The 22707-nt window shown below is 36.5% G+C and overlaps 1 protein-coding gene across 1 annotated transcript; it reads right to left on the bottom strand.

Moving 5' to 3' along the window:
- Positions 1-11: 11 nt before the first annotated feature.
- On the bottom strand, positions 12-20826 carry etfdh (electron transfer flavoprotein dehydrogenase). The gene is made up of 13 exons (XM_007229859.4): positions 20556-20826; positions 16236-16382; positions 13877-14106; positions 13261-13342; positions 12832-12950; positions 11686-11763; positions 10769-10915; positions 9523-9663; positions 8648-8791; positions 6833-7001; positions 4702-4884; positions 3971-4192; positions 12-1681 (listed from the first exon to the last, which is right to left on the bottom strand). The coding sequence occupies exons 1-13, from the start codon at positions 20584-20586 to the stop codon at positions 1518-1520; spliced, it is 1857 nt and encodes a 618-aa protein (XP_007229921.3). The 5' UTR covers positions 20587-20826; the 3' UTR covers positions 12-1517.
- Positions 20827-22707: the final 1881 nt, after the last annotated feature.

The following is a 22707-nucleotide window of genomic DNA, read 5'->3' as shown; positions in this document are numbered from 1 at the left end:
TGAACAAGAGCTTTGGTGAAATGAATTTATTTTAGCACTTACAGTTTCTGAATTTGATGTTTTATACAGCTCTAACTGAGCTACTGATGCTGGCAGCGTATAGTCTGGTACCTAGGCAATAGGGCTGGACAATATGGCCAACATTTTTAATCACAATGTACAGAATTTTGGTTTTATACGAGAAATTCTAACAATTTAAACAATATAAAAGCCACAGAAACCTGGCATGCTAACAACAATGTGTCTGACAATTCTTACCAATTAATTTTTACCCTACAGCCCGTCACAAAAATTAGATTATTGATTTATTGTACAATATTTAGATAAATATTGTACAATAAATACTTGCATTTTTGTACATAAATACTTGCATTTTTAAAGAATGTATGAAAAGGTTTCTATTCCAGTTTCAATGTTTGAATATTCTTTAAATGAATAGAATTAGAATTAATAGCTTTTTTTAAAAGTTTTACTTTTATTGTTATTTTTATATCCATATCATAAACTTAAATTTATTAGTCTATATTTTTAAAGTAACAAACTGTATTACATGTAAACTAGTGTAAAATGGCTACAGGAGTCCAATTTGCAAACCTTGAATTCAGTTTTCCTCTCCAGACATGAAGCTTGTGCAGGTTGTCAGATGTAGACACAGTGGAAAGTGATCCAAAACGCCCACTTCTACTACACTAGTGGTGGTAGTAATTACCTAGTTATGGTTAACAAACTTTCATGAGGCTCAGCGATTACCTGTTCAGCAGGAAAACTTAGCCATCTTGCCTGTTTTCATGCAGCACAAAGTTTGTGCAGGGTGATTCGGACGATACAAATCACACAGATACACTGATGCTTTACTACAGAAAATATAATCCTTAAAGGACTTTGATCATTTAATTGTTTATTATCTCAATTTGTTTTTAACAATATATTGTTCAATCAAAGTTATCATGACAGGCCTAGCACCAAATAATAAACGTCAGTCGAGGACTGATGTTTTAAATAATGTAAATGTAAATAATCAGACCCATTTTTTTTGGTATCGTAGTGTATACCGGATAATCAATTATTGTCCAGCCCTAATGGGGATCCAGTGAAACAGCATCGCCCACCAGTTGCTATGCATGTGCGTATATAGATAATCCAAAGTACTGCTGTTCTCCTGAGCAGACTTCACCAGCTCACTTGGTCACACTTTCATCATATATTACATTAAAACTGCTGTACTCCAGCAGCCTTTCAAGCATTAAACATTGCATCAAACATACTAAGCACACGCTGCCACTGGCATCCAGATAATTTATTACACTCCTGCTAATGCCCACACCGCTGGATACGGGCATTAATATTCTGTAGTAGGCACATAATAAAAAGAACATACTTAATTCCATCTTGAAGTTTAATGAAAATAGACCCTGAAGATGTATAGATGTATGCCGCTGCATGATGAGTCCATATGATTAATAAAACTGCAGAAGAACCCGGAGAAGTGGGGAAGGTAAAAAAACCCTTTGGAAGGTTTACATGCCGTTGTAGGCTGGTCCTCCGCTGCCCTCAGGGACGACCCAGTTGATGTTCTGGCTGGGGTCTTTGATGTCACATGTCTTGCAGTGCACACAGTTCTGTGCATTGATCTGTAGTCTCATACCTTCACCGGATTCCAGGGGAACAAACTCGTACACACCTGAATGGAAAAGGGTGGAAAATGTTGAAGGAAGTAGATGAAACAGATTTCTTATAGAGCTCAGAATGATGACCTTACAATTTTTGGTCAATGTGTAAAGCCAAAAAAAAAATAATAATAAAATAATCCAACTGGCTCCTTTCTACCCTGTCTACATCTTACCCTGCCTCTGTCTGCTGTATTTTTCAGGGTGGGAGACTAAAATTGAGGGTGTATATACTAAAAAATAAATATCAAAAACATTCAAATAAATATATTTTTAAGCAACCACAACTGAAGAGACTCTTAGCATCAGTTCCACAGACAGTGATTGAAGGAGAACTCTGGCGTGAAATGGATTTGGGGTGTAGTGAAACATGGTAATTAGGGAGGAACTTTTGTTGAATAGCTCTCCTAGAATCTCCCCCAGCATTTCGAAATAAAGTGTTTTTAGCCAATGCTCCCAGCAGACTTACAGTGCTAGCAATAGGGGCATAGTGCTGCCCATGCAAAAAAACTTTAAAAACTTTGAAAGTGCACAAGTAGTAGGGGTGGGTGGCCCTAAAATAATATCAGATATTTCAGGGTATTTTTGCAATAACTATATTCTTGGTAATATGACAAAACATTGACATTTTTGTTAAATTAATTTTAATAATATACAACTGCCACAAATCAAAGTTTTATTTAGTATATATTTACCAACAAACAAATCTAGAAATGATTTTTTATATGTAACAAAATAAAAATGTAACAAAAATAAAGCAATGTAACAATGATAATTTACCACAAAACTAAAAGTAGAATATTTAGTGCATGTAAACTGCAAAATAAATAAATAAATAAATGTAAATTCAGAAAACGACTGCAAAATAAATAAATAAATGTAAATTCAGAAAACGACTGGATAAGTACAAATGAAACTCAAGAATGATTTTTTTTGCGATATTATTGTGTGATATGATATGCAATGCTCTTAACAGGTAGTTTATTAAAAAAAATCTGTTTATACACACCATTTTAAAATAATTTACACTGAATTCATTTTATAATCGGTTCTCCTATCCTACCTATTAATTCGTGCTTATCAGCCCACTTATCTGGATTTAAGGCTACTTTGAGCTTGTTAGAAAAATAGCACTAAATTTCTTTGCATGGGTAATGCTATGCCCCTATAGCTAGCATTGTAAGAATGATGGAAGCATCGGCTAAAACCGCTACAGTTTGGAATGCTGGGGGTGAAGGGAGGTGGGATATTCAACAAAGGTTTGTACTCGTTATCACGTTTCACTACACTTTAAGTCCATTTCACATCGGATTTCTACTTTAAGCCTAGTCGTGGCCTATATAGCTTTTAATAGAAAATCTACATCAAAAATGCTTTTTAGTCCAATAATAGGCTTACTCCCTGTCTGGGGAACTGCCCCTTACTATACTACTTGTGTTAAGTTATTATTTTGGCCCGTCCTGATTTAACTATGGTACTTGGCCAGATAACATATTTTTGCACTATTAGGCGCACTTTAATTCTTTTAATATTTTCCCAGAAATAGACAGTGTGCCTTTTGACCTGGTGCGCTGTATGTATGAATTCTACCAGTCAGGTTTTAAAGAGCAGTAAAGCCACTCTGCTGAACTACAGCCTTTTACAGGAGTTTCAGTTTAGTTCTCCAGCACCACGGCTGAAGTAGCATTAGCATTAGCCGCTAAAAACAATTTCCCTCTTCAGAGGTGAGTATTATCGGTCTGTAGCCTGCTTCCAACCCTGGCTAGCACTGCTGGAGCAGCTAGCGGTTAGCCGCTAATGCTAATGCTCCAGCCTAATGCTGGAAAAAATCAGTAATCTAAGCTTATTTTAAATAAATGGAAGCACTTTACTCACCCAAATAAAACAAATCTGTGTATATTAACATCAAGCGCTCGTTTGACTTTAAAAGAAAGTATTTTTATACAGTTTTGCTTACTTATCTTAGCTTTATTAAAAACTTAGTTAGCTACCACAACCATCACCACCACTCAGCGGTAACGTTTTTTAGAAATCTGTCGGGAGAACCAGGTCCAGACATTATCTGGAGCTGCACTTTCATGCATGTAGTGTAGGTGAACATTTTTCGTGTCGGTCTCGTTCCGTTCAGGAAATGTTCCATGCGGTTTAAGCAAAGGGTGCAGACACAAGAGTTGGAAATTAATTAGAAAACAAAGTCAATTATAAATAAATAGGTTCCTATAGGTGCTGGGTCTGACTGAGCAGCAATTTTGTAGAGGATCTGAACACGGAGAGAGTCTTATAAGACATGTCAGTGTATGTACCTGCAGGACAGAATCTCTGCTCTGGGCCATCATAGACGGCAAGGTTTTGTGCTACTGGAACGCTGTCGTCCTTCAGTGTGAGATGAGGGGGCTGATCGTGCTCGTGATTGGTCCCACTCAGAGCTACCGATGACAGAAGGTCAAAACTGATCTTCCCATCAGGCTTAGGGTACTCTATGGGCGTGCACTCTTTTGCTGGCTTGAGCTGGGCTGCATCCAAACCTGGAAAAAATATTTTTATTAAATAAAAAGAACAAGCTAATTAAGCCTAATTAGGAGTCGTAATTTACACCGCTGGTGAAGAAAACTGTGAGTGCTTTATAATCAGTTAAGTGTCAAAATATAGGTAAAAACCATTAAGAGTACTTGTTAAGTAATTAGCAGTGATTAATAACAAATTAGATCCAAATTGAATATTTTATTTAAAAGAACTGATGTGAAATGGTTTATTCTGACAAAAATAATACTACTGCGCTATCTTTGTGCAGGGACAGGCTCATGCTTTTGCTAATAAAAACATATTGCTGGTCAATTAGAAGAAGAATTGGTTATGCTTTTACATGCAAATCCTGTCTTTTGGCTCATTAAAACAAAAAAGAAAGACAATGGTATTAGGAGATAAAGAGCTTAGACGTGCTGATTGTCCTAGAGGGCAATAATTCTGTAGTTAATTAGTTGTTGCCCGACTCTGAGATTAGAGAGGACAGGCGACGGGACTTTGTTTTCCTCACCGGCGTGTTTAAGGGTCCATGGCTCTTTGCCCCGCAGTATCCAGTAGAAGATACCAGTGTACACCATCCCTCCATACAGACCAAAGTAGTTATGGAATGATGGTCGAATGTTCCTCACGGAACGCAGCTCCTTCCATACCCAGGAGTTCTTCAGGCTTTCCTCATAGCTGGGAACATGGATACCTGCCAGAGAATCCGAACGATAGATTTTCTATTTTTGTATCTCCATTAGTTTATTGCACCCTGTTGTAATACTATAAACACATTTACAAAAACTTGTGAACTTGTAGCACAATTTTCCTTTTTTGTGACCCTGTGATCTTATTTATCAAAAGGATATTATATACTTCAGTCTTTGATAAATGGAGTGCATTATTAAAATATAAATCATTGTTTTTCTGCAGAAATCTTTTTAATATCACATTATAATATATATAATGTTGAGAGAACAAAATAACGCAATGTTAGGGCTGCACGATATTGGGGAAAAAAAAAACGATTTTTAACATATGCACAGACTGAGACACCCCAGAAGTCTACACTGAGTTGTAGTGGGTGTGTCAAAGCAGGGGAAACACCAAAATTGGCCTCCAGAACCAGCACTGGGAACCAGACATTCAAATGGCTCAATATCATGGAACACATCTGTATGGTCTTCACACACTAGGGGTGTCACTATTTCAATATTTTATCAAAATCGATCGAAATTATGATATGGTCTCGAGCATCGAAGTCAAAAAGATGATCGACGGTCCCTCCCTCTAAGCTACACAAGCACGCGCGCGTGCTACGCAAATGGTGCTGCACATTTTTTTTTTTTTATTATTTATTTTATGTTGCACATTGCTGTTTTAATAGTGCACACTGCTGCTACCAAAAAAGCTACTAGATGGCATTACATATATATCTTAATTAAATTATTTGTGTGGTGTATTACTTGTATCACTTTGCATCACTTATATCAAGCCCACCTTTTGAAATAAGATATTGTAAATTTGATGAATCAAACCAATAACTGACCATAGACTAATCTAAAACTGGCATAGGCCTCTCTGCTGTAAAAAAAAAAGAAAAAAAGAAAATCGAGAATCGAATTGTGACCCCAAAAATCGGAAATAAATTCGAATTGAGGATTTAGAGAATTGGTGACACCCCTAGTACACACACATTTTCAATCCAATATTAATCTAAAGTGTATAGATTTACAATAGCAATAATACATGTGCAGTGACTTTAATCCAGTATGAATCTGTAGTATGTACAGATTTAATGCTCTGACAGAGGATCCACTATAAACCTGCAGTGTGTAGTTTTAACTAATCTGCCAGTAGCAGTTGTGGGTGATTTTAATCTATACGTCTTGCAGATTGACACTTGTTTAAACATTTTGACAGCAGTCATTACTTCAATGATTTTAATCCGGTATGAATATGCAGTGTGAAGAGATTTTGTAGATTTTGACAAACTATTATTTTAATCCTGTTTAAATACTAGCAATAATTATATATTTATTTGTCATTTCAATCACTTGGTCATCAACATTTGTGAAATGATTTTGATACAGTATGAACTTGCAGTAAGTGTAGGTCTTATAATCTGTCAGCAATACTTGATTTTTATCAATTTGCAAATTTTAAACAAACAATAATGAATGTGGAACAATTGTTATCCAGTATGAATAGAAGTGTTTTTAACCCATTGTAAATGGGCTTTACAGTGTAACAACAATAGTTATTAAATAATTGAAATCCTAACATGAATCTGCCACATGTTTATAGATTTCATAATCTGACAGCATTAATGAAAGAAACCGTGATTTTAGGTCCAGTATTAAATCTTTACAGTCTGTAATTGAAAGCTCATCAGTAATTGGCTGAACCCGAAGCTCCCTGAGCAAAAGCTGTCTGTTCTACTGTCTCACCTCCTGCTAATGGAATTACAGGCATAACAGACACGGCTGTGGCGTAACGCTTAAATGAATATCTGGATTATGATCTTTCAATCCAGGCTGTCGGTGAGAGTTTGGGGAAATTACACAGATAGTTAACCCTGTACATCAGGTCCCAATCAGATCCCCAACAACACACCCCAGACCCAGGATGTGACAGGCTTGTGAGCCATGTGAAGTTACCTGCTGTGTCAGACTGCAGGTTCTCGTCTGTCAGTTTGCTGAAGATGGCCTCAGCTGCCAGCATGCCGCTCTTCATGGCCGTGTGGGTGCCTTTGATCTTGGGCACATTCATGAAGCCTGGACTGCAGCCGATAAGAGCACCGCCAGGAAACGTCAGCTTAGGCACGGACTGTGGAGAGAAACAATACTGTCGTAAAGGCTTTAGTCTGTGAACTGGTAAATGATTCAATTAGATTATAACTATTCGCAAACAGCAAATCTCACCATGATAACAGTGGATTAACTAATCAATTAGATGGACATTTGAAGTTGAGCAAAAAAAAAGCCAAATTCATTGCAGAAATATTCAGTAATTCAACTGATCAAAAATTAATGCAGATTATTGTCACATTCAAACTGATGCCTTATAAAGCACCAATGTATTTGTACACCACTAGTTTATCCACTGGCATTATCTGCAGTTTTAGGGTCAACGTGTGTAAAGGTGGGGCTTTTTAAAGCATGGGTAGAAAACAGCCAATCTGAGGCTTTTCTACTTAGCACAGTCACAGCAACTTTTGGAAGGTTCAAGGTCCAAACACTGCTGCATTATATTGGGATAAATCAGCACTTTTTCATTATCAATAGGGGTGCAATTACAAATGCAAAAGAACTGAGTTTTCAACCAGTTTGGGGCACAGTATCTTTACAGTTTTTGAAAAGCAAAAGTACAAATCACCTGATTTAAAAAAAATACAGTATTTGCTTAAAAAAAATGTTAAAGATTTTTTAAATAAAAAGACTGATCTGGCAAATAAGTACTGCTTCAAGAAGATCCACTCACTCAAATAAACTAGAATTAAAGTGGAGCAAAATGAAACAAAAACAACCAGTTTTTGTGGGGTCACGAAAAATGTATATATTTGTATACTGATCTATTCTGCCTACAGAAATTTAGTCTTGCTGGTTTATAGTGGAATTAGTATAAGTGTTTTAATCCAAATCACGTTTTCTTCTTATTGTAAAAGTGATTTGGATTAAAACACTTATACTAATTCCACTATAAACCAGCAGGACTAAATTTCTGTAGGCAGCTGATCAGAACAGCTGATCAGAACAGATGCCTTTTTACATACAGATTTAAAGAATCAATGGATCCTAAGCACACAAGCCAACAAAAGTATTCAAATACACCATAAATTACAGACAAACAGAAATATATATATACCGTAGTCAAATGTGTTAGTACTTAGTAATATTTTAAGCTAGATATAATAACGTTTGGTTTCAGACTTCTTAATGCCAATACAGGGCCATCTCAAAAAATTAGAATATCTTTGAAAAGTTACCTTATTTCAGTAATTCAGTTAAAAATGTGTAACTCATTATATAGATGTATTACACACAGAGTGATCTATTTTAAGCGTTTATTTATTTTATTATTGATTATGGCTTACAGCCAATTAAACCCAAAAATCAGTGGCTCAGAAAATTAGAATATTATATAAGACCAATTGGTACTTTTTGCAGCGTGGGCAGTGTGCCAAGTCCTGCTGGAAAATGAAATCTGCATCTCCATAAAAGCTGTCAGAGCTTCCCTCTGCTGACAGCTTTTATGGAGATGCAGATTCCATTTTCCAGCAGGACTTAGCAAACTGCCCACACTGACAAAAGTATCAATTGGTCTTATATAATATTCTAATTCTCTGAGACACTGATTTTCGAGTTTTCATTGGCTGTACATCTATATAATATATGATTTTCACATTTTAAACTGAATTACTTAAATTACTTTAAATAGTCAACACTGTTGCTGAGGGACTGCAGATACAGTACCTGGAAACCTCCCTCATTAAGAGCTCTGGCTCCATACGCTATCCTGCTTCCACCCTCCAGCGTGGGCACCACAGAGGGATGATGCTTCCAGCGCTGGAATTCCCTGAATGGGCTCAGGTAAGGGTTAGTGTAGTCCAGGCCCACCTGTGGGAACACATTACATAATTGTTGTTACTGTATATTCTGCATTTGGCACTGCTAAAAATCTATTAAAGTTGGTATCAGTATTGAAAACAAAACTAGCATGAACAGTTAGGTAGGATTACATACATTTAATAAACAAAGAACATGTATTATTATTTAATTACACATTTTTACTTTCTTTAATCTGTCTGAGAAATTGTGTGGAATTTTGTGTAGAATTCCTATGTTAAACCAAGTTTTCCTATTTCAAACAGACAGGTTTCCACATTCACAAAGCACTAGTTCACTGATTCCATTAAATTTGTTACTAATGCTGTGAAATTTGCTTCTCATACTTCTTAAATAGAAAACTGAGTATTTCACTTCCAAGAGATCACCAATGAAAGGTCTCCAAATGTTTTAAAAACGCATCCCCTCTTTATTTAATGTGCCCGAACATTTCAGGACAATAATTAACCTTAATGTGAAGATAGCAGACCTCTGGGCAAACACGTGCCAGTTCAAACCCTTTCATAACATTTCTACTAATGCTCGAACAATGCAAATGACAAATGAAAGGCAATAATGAGAAATTCCCTATTCAGATCAAAGAAGCATGGAGGAGACAATCCATTCACTGCAGAGATCAGAAGTTCAAAGAGACTGGTTGAACTCACACGGCCTCAAATCCTCCAACTCTATTACCCTGACTGTTTGATTTACGGAGCTCACTAGGGAGGCGGCACACTCACCACTAAACCCAAAGCCACCATCGGCTCTCCCTCGTTCAGGTGGTAGAGGAAGGAACCTCCGTATGTGTTGCGGTTCAGAGGCCAGCCGACAGAGTGCTCCACCCGGCCGGGGCGCCATTTCTTCTCATCGATCAGCCACAGCTGTGAGGAAAAGAAATAAGAGCAGGTATTACACAAATATAATCATCAAATGTAAATCATTTGCCACACAGATAAAAAATTAAATAAATTCTTCTTAAGGAGGAATTGGGTATGACCCTGATCTGATCACATATTTTTTTAAAGAATCAGAATCAGGCGGGGAAAAAAAAAAAAATATATATATATATATATATATATATATATATATATATATACTCTTGGAGTAACAATATAAAGTTACATTTTTAATAAATCATCGATTCAAATATTTATATATATATATTTGAATCGATGATTTATTAAAAATGTAACTTTATATTGTTACTCCAAGAGTTCACTATAGACTCTGTTGCACGAGTGCATAGAGAATGCTCATGCTGCATTCACAATGGCACTGATAAGTCCCTCATGTGAATTTGGATGGAAATGCAATATTTGTTTTTAAAATATTAATTCAAAGCAAAGGGTTTATTTTACAGGGAATGCAGCATATTGGAGACTCACAACCACTAAAATACAAAAAAAAAGTTGAAATCCATGGAACTGGGGAATTAGCAGAAATAGAACTGGATGGATCAGATAAACACGTTTGAGGTTTTTGAGATCTGATTGTAAAAAGGGTTAACAAGGTGCAGGTACCTTCCTAAGCCTCCTTTATTAGACGATGGGATAATTTTACTAAACAAAAATGTTCAGAATTAAAATGACCCTTTATACTCCATTTACAAATTAACACATTTGCCTTACATACCTGCCATATACGCTACCAGTCCAAAGTTTAGACACAACTTCTTATTTAATGTTTTTTTTTTCCTCCAGAGGTCATTCAGACTATAAAGGAATATAGTAAACTTAAATGTGCATAACAAACATGAATACTAAATAACTTGTCTGGGGTGCTGTTAACTTGCAGTTTCTCTGATTCTCTGACTCTGATTAACTTATCTTGTGCAACAGAGCCAACACTTGCTCTTTCTTTCATGGGGGGTCCTGATGAAAGCCAGTTTCATCATAATGTTCTTAAAGAAAAACTTATCAGATGTCTTGTTTTAGGGTTTAAATTCCATGTTTTTTTGCAGTAAGACATGTGATGTGTGGATGTTACCTCTTTGAGGCCGATGGCGTAGGTCTGTGGCTCACAGCCCTCTCTCAGGTTAAAATGTTTATAGAGTTGCTTGGCCAGATGTCCATGACAGCCCTCCCCGAACACGGTGACTTTGGCATGGAGCTCCATGCCTCGCTCAAATATGTCCTGCAGGTAGCAAATACAGCCCCATTTACACATTCAGAACTGGTTCACTTTCCTTTTCCGGTGAGACACAATCCAGGCTCTCAGAGGATAATGGGTAGTGTACCTCTTGGTGAGAGATCAATGACTGCTAAACATACCTCTACAATGCAATTAAAGACATTTCACACAGTTGACAGGGCAGGGGGTGCACCATTTGGCTGATTGCCTAAATTACTGTACTCTCCCTTACAAGTAGGGTTGTGCTATATTATATCTTATGCGATAATATCGCCAATTTTTTCAAATATCGTGAACGATATTATCCCCTGAAATATCGTGCAGTATCACCCACCCCTAATCATCACATCAGGGTACTACTTTTTTACTGTTTTTAGCAAAAGAAAAAAATCAGACTGTTCTTATTTTCCATTATAGATCTACTAAAGAGAGATTATATCTGAGCAGTATCATTTATTTTACTTTAATCCTGGATATATGGAGATATTTGGAGTGCATTATTATTAGTATCATGACATTCTGGGTCATTGACTTCTGTTACAAATCTGATAAAATTAGTGTCTCTCAGTTAGGGGTGTCATATCATATCATCTTATGCAATAATGAAATTTCATTTTCATTTTGTTGCAGTAGTGTATTCATGATTTTTTTTTTAGTTATCGTGAAAATACCATGAAATATCATGATATTATTTTAGTGCCATATCGCCCACCCCTACTTCCAAGCAAGTATTATTCCTTATAATATTTACCACATTTCACGAAAAGACAAACCTTAGGTGACCCATCTTTGGCAATCCCCACATCATTTGTTGCTATTCCCTTCACACTTCCATCCTCGTGGAACAACACCTGCAATAAAAAAAGAGGATTAAAAAAAACGTCCTGTCCTTCAAGCAACATAGACTAAACAGATTTGTACAATTAGGAATAATGGATGATGAAGCGCTCAGGCAACACCTCTTTAGAAGCAATTAAATTAAAGGACATTTGATCAGAGTAGAAGTTGGAATAGAAGCTGGAAAGAAGGAAGCGAATTACAGCTCTTTTTTCTATCTATCTGTGTTTATTTAAAGTGCCATTACAGTTAATCCATGATTTAATAAGAGAAATCTGTTTGTCCAAAACAAGACTGAAGATCAAACTTTTGGCCATATAAAATGTAGCACATCAGTACCAATATCACCAATATATTACTATTTTTATAATTATCGTTATATTAAAACATTGCCTAGAAAATATATGCACTTGAGCAGCCACTATTGAGTCTAAAGTCACTATACCCAAGCACCTTCTTCTTCCTAAGTCTATGTTGGCTAAATGTCATTTGGAGAAGAGTAAATTCCTCATTATAACCCTTAATTTCAGAAGCAGCTCATTATATTTTGGACATATAAATCATCTTTGGCCTTAATGGCACAGTATCAGAAACATCCTGTCAAAATGTAAGGAATCTATTTAAAATCTAATAAAGAGATGGGTAAGAAGGTAAAATGGTGATCTAAAATTCTTGAAAATTATTCTTAAAACAAAAGGGAAAAAAATTATATATATATATCTTTTTTAATTAAATTATATCCAGTGAATCCACAAAAACATATACATATATAAGTGCACCCCTACATTTTGACAGAATGTGGAGTTTTTACTGTACAGGGTATCTGCAGGTATGGGAAGATCAAGACTTTACACATTTCATTCCACTTACAGAAACATAATCACAAAAACAGATTTAAAGTAATATTTGCAGACTTTATAGTAAGGTTGCAATTCAGACATGCAAAACTGCAAACTTTAACTCCATGTCTACAGTATCATCTTTGTAAGCTAAAAGTAAGTAATGCTAGAAATGTTGTAGGTTTAAAGTGCTAAGAGGGTGTGGGTTGTGAATTGGTCACTCGAGGGTTCTTATGTTCTGACCTCCGACGCAGCGTAGCCCGGATAAAGCTCCACCCCCAGCTCCTCGGCCTGCTCCCCCAGCCAGCGCACGAAGTGGCCCAGCCGCACAATGTAGTTTCCATGGTTGTTCATGGGGAGACCTGAGGACAGCAGCAGCAGAAGTCTGCATGAGGCTGAGGATGAACGAGGCCAACTGAAGAGGACCACTGCTGCCCACAGACTCACTAATAGAGGTTACACAACCGTTTAAATCTACACCTCTGACGTTGACACACCACTTCAGAAATCTCCAGCTGAGGAGATTCAGAAGACAGCTATTCAGAGCGTGTGGGCGAGCATGCGGTCTTTCAGTAATGGCAGCCGTGTCCGCGCGTTAAAGTTGTGTAATTGTCACTGTGCGTAGTTGCATAAGTCTGGGATGGAGGGGTTATGCAAGTGGCAGTACTGTACCTGGAAGAATTGGAACAGGAATCCTGTATTTTTCTGTCAAGATGGCGAATCGGTCTTCTGTGACTTTTGTGTTCAGTGGTGCCTGGGAATAAAAAGGGTCTGTGGTTAAACATGATGAACAATGCTTGTTGTGTATATAAATATTAGCTGTATTGATTAACTAGACATTTTAGAACAGCACAATTTATCTTGTTAACAGGATAAAGTGTAGCTTATTCTGAATTTAAGTAATTATACTTTAACTGCAGTTGTTAAATGATGAACTAAGCATTATGTTAATAAATTGTTTATAATGCTTAAATTCGGTCTCTTCAAGAATGCATGGTGGATTTTGAGGTATGTTTGACAATTTTCCTGTTGTTAAAGCAGTTCATTATAAATTAAGAGAATCAGCATCACTTTGGATCACAATGTCTCTTCATTTGCATCATTATGTGCCAGATAATTAAATAAACAACTCAGTAAAGGAAATGAATCTTCATTTCTCAAATTACCGAAATTTCCAGGCTCTGTTAGTAAAAGGGGACTGACATGTGCTCAGCATCATAATGAGAGTGTACTGGTGTTTAACCGATTGTTCCCTGGCGTGTGTTTGTGTGTAAATGTGTGTGCGTACCCCTCTGTCCTTCCAGTCTGGGATAAGTTCGTTGAGGGCGCTGGGCTCCAGACAGGCTCCAGATAGCGTGTGAGCTCCAATTTGAGATGCTTTCTCCACCACACACACTCGCAGCTCTTTCTCGTGCTGATTGGCCAGCTGCTTCAACCGAATGGCTGCCGATAGTCCGGCAGGGCCTCCGCCCACAATGACAACATCTGCTTCATCAGCAAAGCGCTCCATTTCCACACCTAAAGACACGAAAAGACAAAAGTTCTAAAATTATTGTCATTGCTACTAATGGGACAATTCAATTAATTTTTCCAATATAAATGGGACAGTGCAAACAAACTTACACCACATAATTTACACAATATGCACCCACAACTAAGTGGACGATATTTGTTTTTATTAAAATGAACAGCTGAATAAAGGATTTGATTTTTTTTTTACCCAACAAATTTTCTGTGATGTTTAGTTTGAGGGACTGTGAGTGTCAGAAAATTGAGCCAAACAAATGATCCAGTTATGTACTACTATATATATTTATTTAGATTTTGTGAAGAACAGGTATGGTCAAGAAAAAAAAAAGAACATTGAAACCTAAGATCAAATAAGACGGCTGTACAATCACTCAAATCACCCAACCTGTGGAGACAAAAACTTGTATTTTGACTTTCAAAAACGGATGTACTTCTAAAGCATACTTATAATATTGATTTTGGAGATCTTTTAATTGTAAAAATGATATAATTACAATTAGCTGAAGCGGGACATAAATTAGGAACCAATAATGAATTATATTTTAATAGGAAGATTAGATATGGTAACTTCTGATTACTAAATCCAAACATGCACCAAATCGAAATTAGTACAGTTTCTTCTAGTTAAAAGAAGGGAAATATAAACATATTTTCCAAATGTATTTGGGGTGGGATAATATATCTATATGGAGAGTCAAATATTAATATTTTTACTGAAAAAAGACTCACCCCTTAATTTGCCTTACTAAAGTTACTGCTTCATTACTCCACAAAGTGTCGCTAATCAAATCAAACCATTGGTTGAGAGTATTGGATTCTTTTCAATAACACGAATGCTGTGAAGTATCATAGAAAATGATGGTGCCATATATTGAGTATCACAGAACAGCACTATCCTAGTAATATCTTATCAGGGTGATTCCCACCCTAGTATGTATGTATGTAAATATACTCACTCTTGGCTGGCTTTGTAATAAAATGACAGAACATCATATCCAAATTAAATTTATAATCATATTTAACAATCTCAAAAAGATCAGCATTTTGTTCAGGGCTATTTAACAAGTTATGATCATATGACAGCTGACAGCAATTATGGCTATAAAAAATGCAAACTATAATACTTGCACTCCTCCATCCAAATTCTACTAATCAGAAGACAAAATACACTTAATTAGAATGCACGGTTGTATCCAAAGGTTTGAGAAAAGTTTTTAGAAGCCTTTGATACATTAATATCTAGGATTTGATTTTTTATGGAATCCATTTCCTTCTTTTCCCTTTACAACATAACCATTGTCACTGACGGCAACACATCCACAACGTATGATACATACACCCCAATGCTTTACATTTTTTTTCCCTTTTTTTTCCCCCTCCAAATGCACCATTGCTGGTGGTGGGCTAATTAAGATTTTTAGAGTTTCTTTTGACATTAGACATTATATAGCACACTTTAGATTTAATTCAGCCAACAGTAACAACAACAGTGCAACAGTAACTTTACTAAGCCAAATTGGGGGGGGGGGGTGAGTCTTGAGGAGTTTAAAGCACCTATATTTCAATGAAAATACTGATATTTGATGCCATGATACGATGTATTGTTACATAAATATTATATCCAACCACTAGTGATAAATGAAATCAAAACCTTACAGCATTAACAAAAAAAGGTGGAAAGATTCCCTTTTATGAACAGCAGATTTCAAAAGAAACAATACATGTTTCAAACAAACAAAAGTATTGGGTGAGGTCCCAATACTTTTGTACATAGTGTAACCAAAAAAATATGTCTTTTTCTACTTACTTCAACCTTACTCCAAGTGAATGAGACATTTGATATCAGCTCATTAATTTGTAAAGTGAAAGTGCAGCTAATACACAAATACTAATGACCCATAAAGGAAGACTCCACATTTTCTAATCAAATCTGACGCAACTGTTTATTTTGAGTCAACAGGTCTTTGTTATCTTCTGATTACAGGGCAATGTGCCAGAATTATTGCATGGGAGTCAGCCACCTGTTAAAGATATGACACTTCAAGATTAGCTTGAGCAATCCTGTAGTTTCCCTTTAAATGCAGTAGAGCCAGTAAAACACAACTGTCACTACTAACCTTCCCATCGTGGGTCCTTATCTCGGGGGCAGATCGTATAATGGGACGTAATTCTTGGCACAGGAGCAGACGAACTGCGCCTTGTGTACACTTGTGGAACCACATGCTCAGTCTGAACAGCTTTCAGAGCACGTATACACCGATGTGCTGTGAAGGGAAACAGGCAGGTGTTAGACAGAAGAGAATTAGCCAGGCACGAAATCCAATATCCAAAATCAGACCAACACGACAGGTGCCATATATGGACTACAGTTTACATTCAGTCACTGACTGCCGCCTTTGCCAAGTAGACACAGGTTAAGATAGCATTACACTAAATTTAACCTGACTCTTTAGAATTACTACATCCATTACCCTTAGATTATTTCATTCTAGGAAGCAGCTAACAAAAGGAAGACCTTATTAACCCACCTCAGACTTAAGGGTGTCACAGTTTTCCAAGCAGTTACCAAGTTATACATCTTAAATAGGCCTGCCATGACTGTTTCTATTTTGACAATATACTATAGCAAAAGAATAATTGTGAAAACAATTTAATTACAATGAGCCTAATTATGCAAATACATTATTTTAAAATACCATGAACATTTAGACACATAAGATACTGGAACTGAAATCTAACTATGATTAAATACCCAAAAAGCCTGTCCAGGGTGTATTCTACCTTTTGCCTGATTACTAACGGTTAGGGTTGCAACGGTATGAGATTTTCACGGTATGATAACCGTCTCAGAAAATACCGCGGTATCACGGTTATCACGGTATCACCCTTAAAGAAATTACAACAAAGGTTTTTTGTTCAATTAACTATTTATTGTAGAAACCTGGAACAATTATAATTTTAATGTCTCCTTAAAAAAAAATAATAAGGTGTACACCATCAGGTGAAGGAAACCAGGTTTTTGCACTACTCTTAAGGGCATTAAGAGTGTATATAAAAAATATATATATATATATATATATATATATATGTAAATATATATAATATATATACACACATACACACACACACGTTATACACATTACATGTACTCTAAGAAGTAAAGATCCTGTATTTAAAATATTCAGTACAATTATTTAAGTTTAAATTATTTAATATCTGATAAACTGAGCCTGGGTCAGTGTCTGATCAACAACTGTTATAAACGTCCGTTTTACTGCCAAGTTGGTATATAACCAGATACTGCAGAAAGAGGGGATTTATTTCTGACATGATCCTCACAATAGAGATTTCTATTTTAAGGCTTTCACACCGAGTCTGGTTTTAACATATGAAAAACAGGCACGTCAGAATTAGAAAATGAACGCATGTAAATGAATGGCGTCTTTCACATCCAGTCCGGCCAGGACCTTTACACGGACACGTGAATCCATCGTAGCACGCACTTCACGCCGGCACCTGCGTGCCCAAATTTCGGATAACTCAGCGCTTTTGCGGGCGCTTACCGCATGGGTTGTGCATGACTACAAAGAGGTTTTATTTAGGTTCAGATTAAAATTATAAAGTAAACACATACTTTGCGCTGCACAGCGGGGTGGTGTTCTCGGTGATGGGAGAATAGGTATGAACGTATGTTCACCTTTAGCTGTGACTTTACGGCCACATTGATCACAAATCGGATAACCATCCTCGGGTGCGTTCGGTGGGTATCCGAAATAGTCCCACACTGCTGATTTTAGTTTAGCCTTTTTTTAGGCGGATGGAGATTTGTTTAGTCTGATGCACTTTCTGCTGTTCTCACCGCTGTATGCTGAGAAGCTGAAGCAGAGCAGAGTTGCGCATGCGCGGGTGAGTTTGTCCGCTGGCATGCGTTTTACCGGTAATAAGCAAATACACACGGTATGATAACCGTGCATTTTAATACCATGGTATACCGTGAAACCGGTTACCGCTGCATCCCTACTAACGGTATAAGCTACAGCTCCCCCCTAACTGAAATGGATTAAGCGGTTGACTAAGAGTGAGTGAGTGTAAATAACTCAGCATTTGTTTGACATACAAGATAATTCAGGCTAATAGGGTGCAGCCACATTGTTTGGAAGAAGATCCAAACAGCCATCCTGACCCTATACTGGTCAGAAACAACCCAAGCACCACTGAGGTGCAGGCCTGCCTCCAAAAACACTCCAAAACAATACCTTCAAGCTGAAATAATATATTTTTTTCCCTTTTTGTTTTCAGGCAATTAAATCAAATATTAAGAGACGATGATGTCTGGAAAAGCCAATTAGAGGCATTTAACCCAAAGAACACTGACATAATTATAAACCTTATCGTTCATGATTTCGAAAAAAAATAATCAAATGTTGACAAGGTAACAAGGTGATGTTTTCAGTACAAGGGTCACCACCAGAGCTTGCTGAACCACCCTGACTGAGCCAAAACATTCTACTGTCCTCAGGAGAATCTTCAGCAGCTGTCCTTCTTGGACTGTCTCCATGTTGTTCCTGGTCAGGCCCTCTTGTATTTTTCCACAAGGGGTCAATTTTAAAGCTTCCTGGACTTCAGTGGGAAGTGGTTTATTTATGTTTAAACTCTAGGATCCAGCATGTAGACCCACATGTCCATTTTTCATATTGATAAAGATGCATCTCAGCATCTCACATTAGTTTCATGGTAGTTATTTAATAATAAGCCCTGCAGTTGCCACTGGGTTGTTCACTGGTGAGAAATTAGCTCAAGGCTATTCTATTAACAAGCCCCCAATATCATTCATGTACTGAGTTTCATACAAAACTTAAGTAAGCATACACTAGCATAGGAACCTTTAACTAAACACTGTACATTATAATGCTGGAATCTATTAACTGAATGCAGTGATGAAAGCATGTACATATGATTTGAACCCTGTCTACTAGCTCTAGGCAGGGTAGCACTAGATCCCCTTTTAACCCATCTACCATCCAAAAAAAGAACTGAACTATCTATTCAATTCAAAGGTATCTGACAAATCATTGAACTTAGATGCAAATTACTTCCATGGTCACAGATGTATAAAACAAAGTGCCTAGGCATGCAGACTGCTTCTACAAACATTAGTAAAAGAATGGTTCGCACTCAGTGAATTCCAGTGTGATGCTGCCATAGGATGCAGCACCTGTGCAACAAGTCCAGTCATGAAATATCCTCACTAATAAATATTCCATAGTCAACTGCCAGTGATATTATAACAAAGTGGAAGAGACAAAGAATGAAAGCAACTCTCTTTGTCAGCGTAAAATAGTTTGCAGAGGGCACCAACTTTCTGCACTGTAAATCACTACAGACCTACAAAATTCAAGTGGCCTTTAGATCAGCTCAAGAACAGTTGAGCGTAAAGAGACATTTGGCAATAGCATTATTTGGGTTTTATCTATTCAGAATTATTGTGTTAATACTGGGGATGCACTTAAATTTAAATTTGTGAACAGAATGACCACGTGAACAGAACAGAATGAACATGTGTTGGCACAATTTTTTTTCCACTAGAGCATAACCTAAATAATAACTTAAATAACCTACGTGTATTTTTGTTTTGCTATTTTTGAGTACAAATGTTTAGGTCTTTAGATGCCAAACACTTTTTTTTGGTACTTTTAACATAAATATCTGGAATTATTTCATTAAAAAATATCTGAATATATACATCTTTAATTGCCCTTTTTACAATAATTACTGTCAAAATTACTGTTTGGTTTTCTGTAATTCAGTTAGGAAAATATTAGTAATTGTCTCACAACTTAACTTACACTACACAACTTACAACACAAAACTAGCAGCTTATGCCTATGATTTCTATTTTTACTTATTTAAAAAAATAGCTGTTGATTACAATGGCAGATTTTACTAAAATCAAATAATTATCCGTTCCACCTTAAATGGAGCAGTAGCCATGCTCTGACGCCTGAGGCCACAACCGAACTGCTGCACGATTTAAGGTGGAACGGAGAGTTTCCATTAGAAGTTGTCAAAACCAGGAAAATTACTTCGGTATCGTATAAAATATATACAATATTTTACTATAGTACAGTGTAACAGTAAATACATAAAATAAATAGCATTTAACCCTCCCAAAACCCGCAAAACTACCCAAATCCATTCAGACAGGCTGAATGAACTTTGCCCTACTTCTGCCAGCATGTCCCCAGTTCACTCCCCTCAGCTTCTCTATGCTAAGCTAAAGATAAACACCAGCCACCGCTTCAATTATAAAGCTATAAAACACTGAATATTATTACTGAATAATATTACTGTATACTCATATTACACTATATTAACACTGGCACTGTGTGAAAAAGGAGTTACAGAGCTGTGAGTGAGTGAAGTGCTGCAGTACAGACCCTGCAGCGAGTATCTGCTGGACGGAATCATCTCTGGACCGGGCCGCTCAGCACGGAGCTCACGCGCTGCTCTCCTCTCCTCAGGGTCCGGGCTCAGAGCTCAGACCTGTCCGCTGGTTCTTTAGCTCCTCAGAAGAGAAACACCAGTAGAAACCGGGAGGTTATATCGTTATATCACCCCGTGTGACCAAAATAACCCTTCTTCTGTAAGGACATTCGGGCAGACTGAAGAGCCGAGAGACCAGATACTGCCCCCCGCTGGAGAGCACGCGCACTGCTGCTCTCATAACCAGTCGTTACATATGCTACATATAGGCTTGGTGCCAACACTAGCCCACTTAGAAGACTTAGAAGTGTAGATACAAAAATCTGTGTATCCAAACTCACATGGAATTTGTGAGTACTCTGAGCTGCAGAGACCCACCCATTGTTCTGATTGGTTAAACAAACCCCGTAATCTGATTGGTCCGGATAAAGCTTTCCTATCGGTCCATCAATCAGGCATTGGCAACTGCAGCTAGAGCTTCGCACACGCAGCAGAGAAGGTGAATGAGAGGATTTTTAGCTCCACAGTGAAAAACGCCCATTGTCACATTTACAACCTCACAAATTCCATGTGATTTTTGGTCTGACCCAGCTTAAGCCATTTGAGCAGTACTGATTCACACATTGAAGAGATTGGATTTACAAATGAAAAAATATATATTTATATATAATTAAAATATTTTTTTCACATTTGTACATTTGAATTATTATTAATATTACTTTCTGTTTCAAGTTTGCACATTCCAGTTAATTTGTGGATTTGGATTTTCGTGCATGCAGTTGTTTAAACGCAGTTACGTTTCATTACATTTGTGACTTCTGTTTTACAAACTCAAAATCTTTATGATACATAAACTTTACATACAATTACATATTGGTGTGGGCAAAAATGGCTAAAAAATCAGAAAACTATGTTGAAAGGGGCCATTTTGGATGTGGTCTGTTTATGTAAAACAATAACAGTGTAAATAAAAAAATAAAAAAATAAATAATAATAAAAAAAATTATATAATTGGTACCACTTTAAAATAAGACTACCTTTATAAAGGATTTATAAATGGTTTACAATTAGTTTCTTAATGGTTACTAATTAGGTTGTAAATGCCTTAAAAATCATTAATAATCAGTTATAACTCATACATAGAAGTGCAACAATATAGATGGCTGTGGGTTCACTATTTGACAAAAAACAGGTCATTGTTGCCCTTTATACAACGATTTATAAACCCTTTATAAAGATAGTCTTATTTTAAAGTGGTACCTATAATTCTACATTGATTTTTGACATCAGAATTGATTCATTTGTGCACATGAATTTTACAGTGATTTTGCATTTATTACATTTTGTGGTTTTATATGTGTTGTTTGGGTTAAACTTTAATGACATTATGTATATCTTATGTCAATATATATGTATATATATATTTTTTTCTTGTTATAGCTTAAACTGTGTTCTTGCAGTATAGAAGCTATCTGACTGCGGACAAGGTGACTAAAAGATTGACGAGCCAGCGCAGCAGGCTGCGGGCGAGTGTGCCTTGGCTGGGTGCTAGCCGGTGCTAAGCTAATGCTGCTGCTGGTGCTGCTGCTGGAGGTGATACAAAAATGTCTTGTGTGTATATGCCATTACTCAGCAAGGCGTCCGCGGAGTGATACAGATTTAGTGTGAGAATGCCGTACTGATATTTGTAATAACAGTAAGAACACTTCTTAACTGATTGGAACTAACTGCTGTATAAAGTAACATTTTCTTCCAAATAAAGATATCCACAATTATTCTTTATTAGAACAATTATAATTATAGGTGTTTACACATTAATTCAGACTGTATTTCTAGTAAAACATATACAATTAAGGATATTTACAGTTATTTTTTAATAGAAATTTTAATTCCAGAGAGCTTCCTGGACCCACCACAACCATAGCCAAGAAGAAATTGATAAAAAGATAAATATATGAAAATAATGTTTTCCCTTTGGTTTATTAGTGCACATCTTAAACAAATAAATAAAAAAAGAATCAAAATAGGCACCAAGAAACACAGAAAGCCAAGTTAAGAAGTTCAGATCAGTGAACAATTATTTGAAAACAGTTTTTAAAGTGTCAT

The sequence above is a fragment of the Astyanax mexicanus genome, chromosome 10 (assembly GCF_023375975.1).
Source record: "Astyanax mexicanus isolate ESR-SI-001 chromosome 10, AstMex3_surface, whole genome shotgun sequence".
In the NCBI taxonomy this organism is placed as follows: Eukaryota; Metazoa; Chordata; class Actinopteri; order Characiformes; family Acestrorhamphidae; genus Astyanax; species Astyanax mexicanus.
This window is presented reverse-complemented; position numbering and strand designations above follow the sequence as displayed.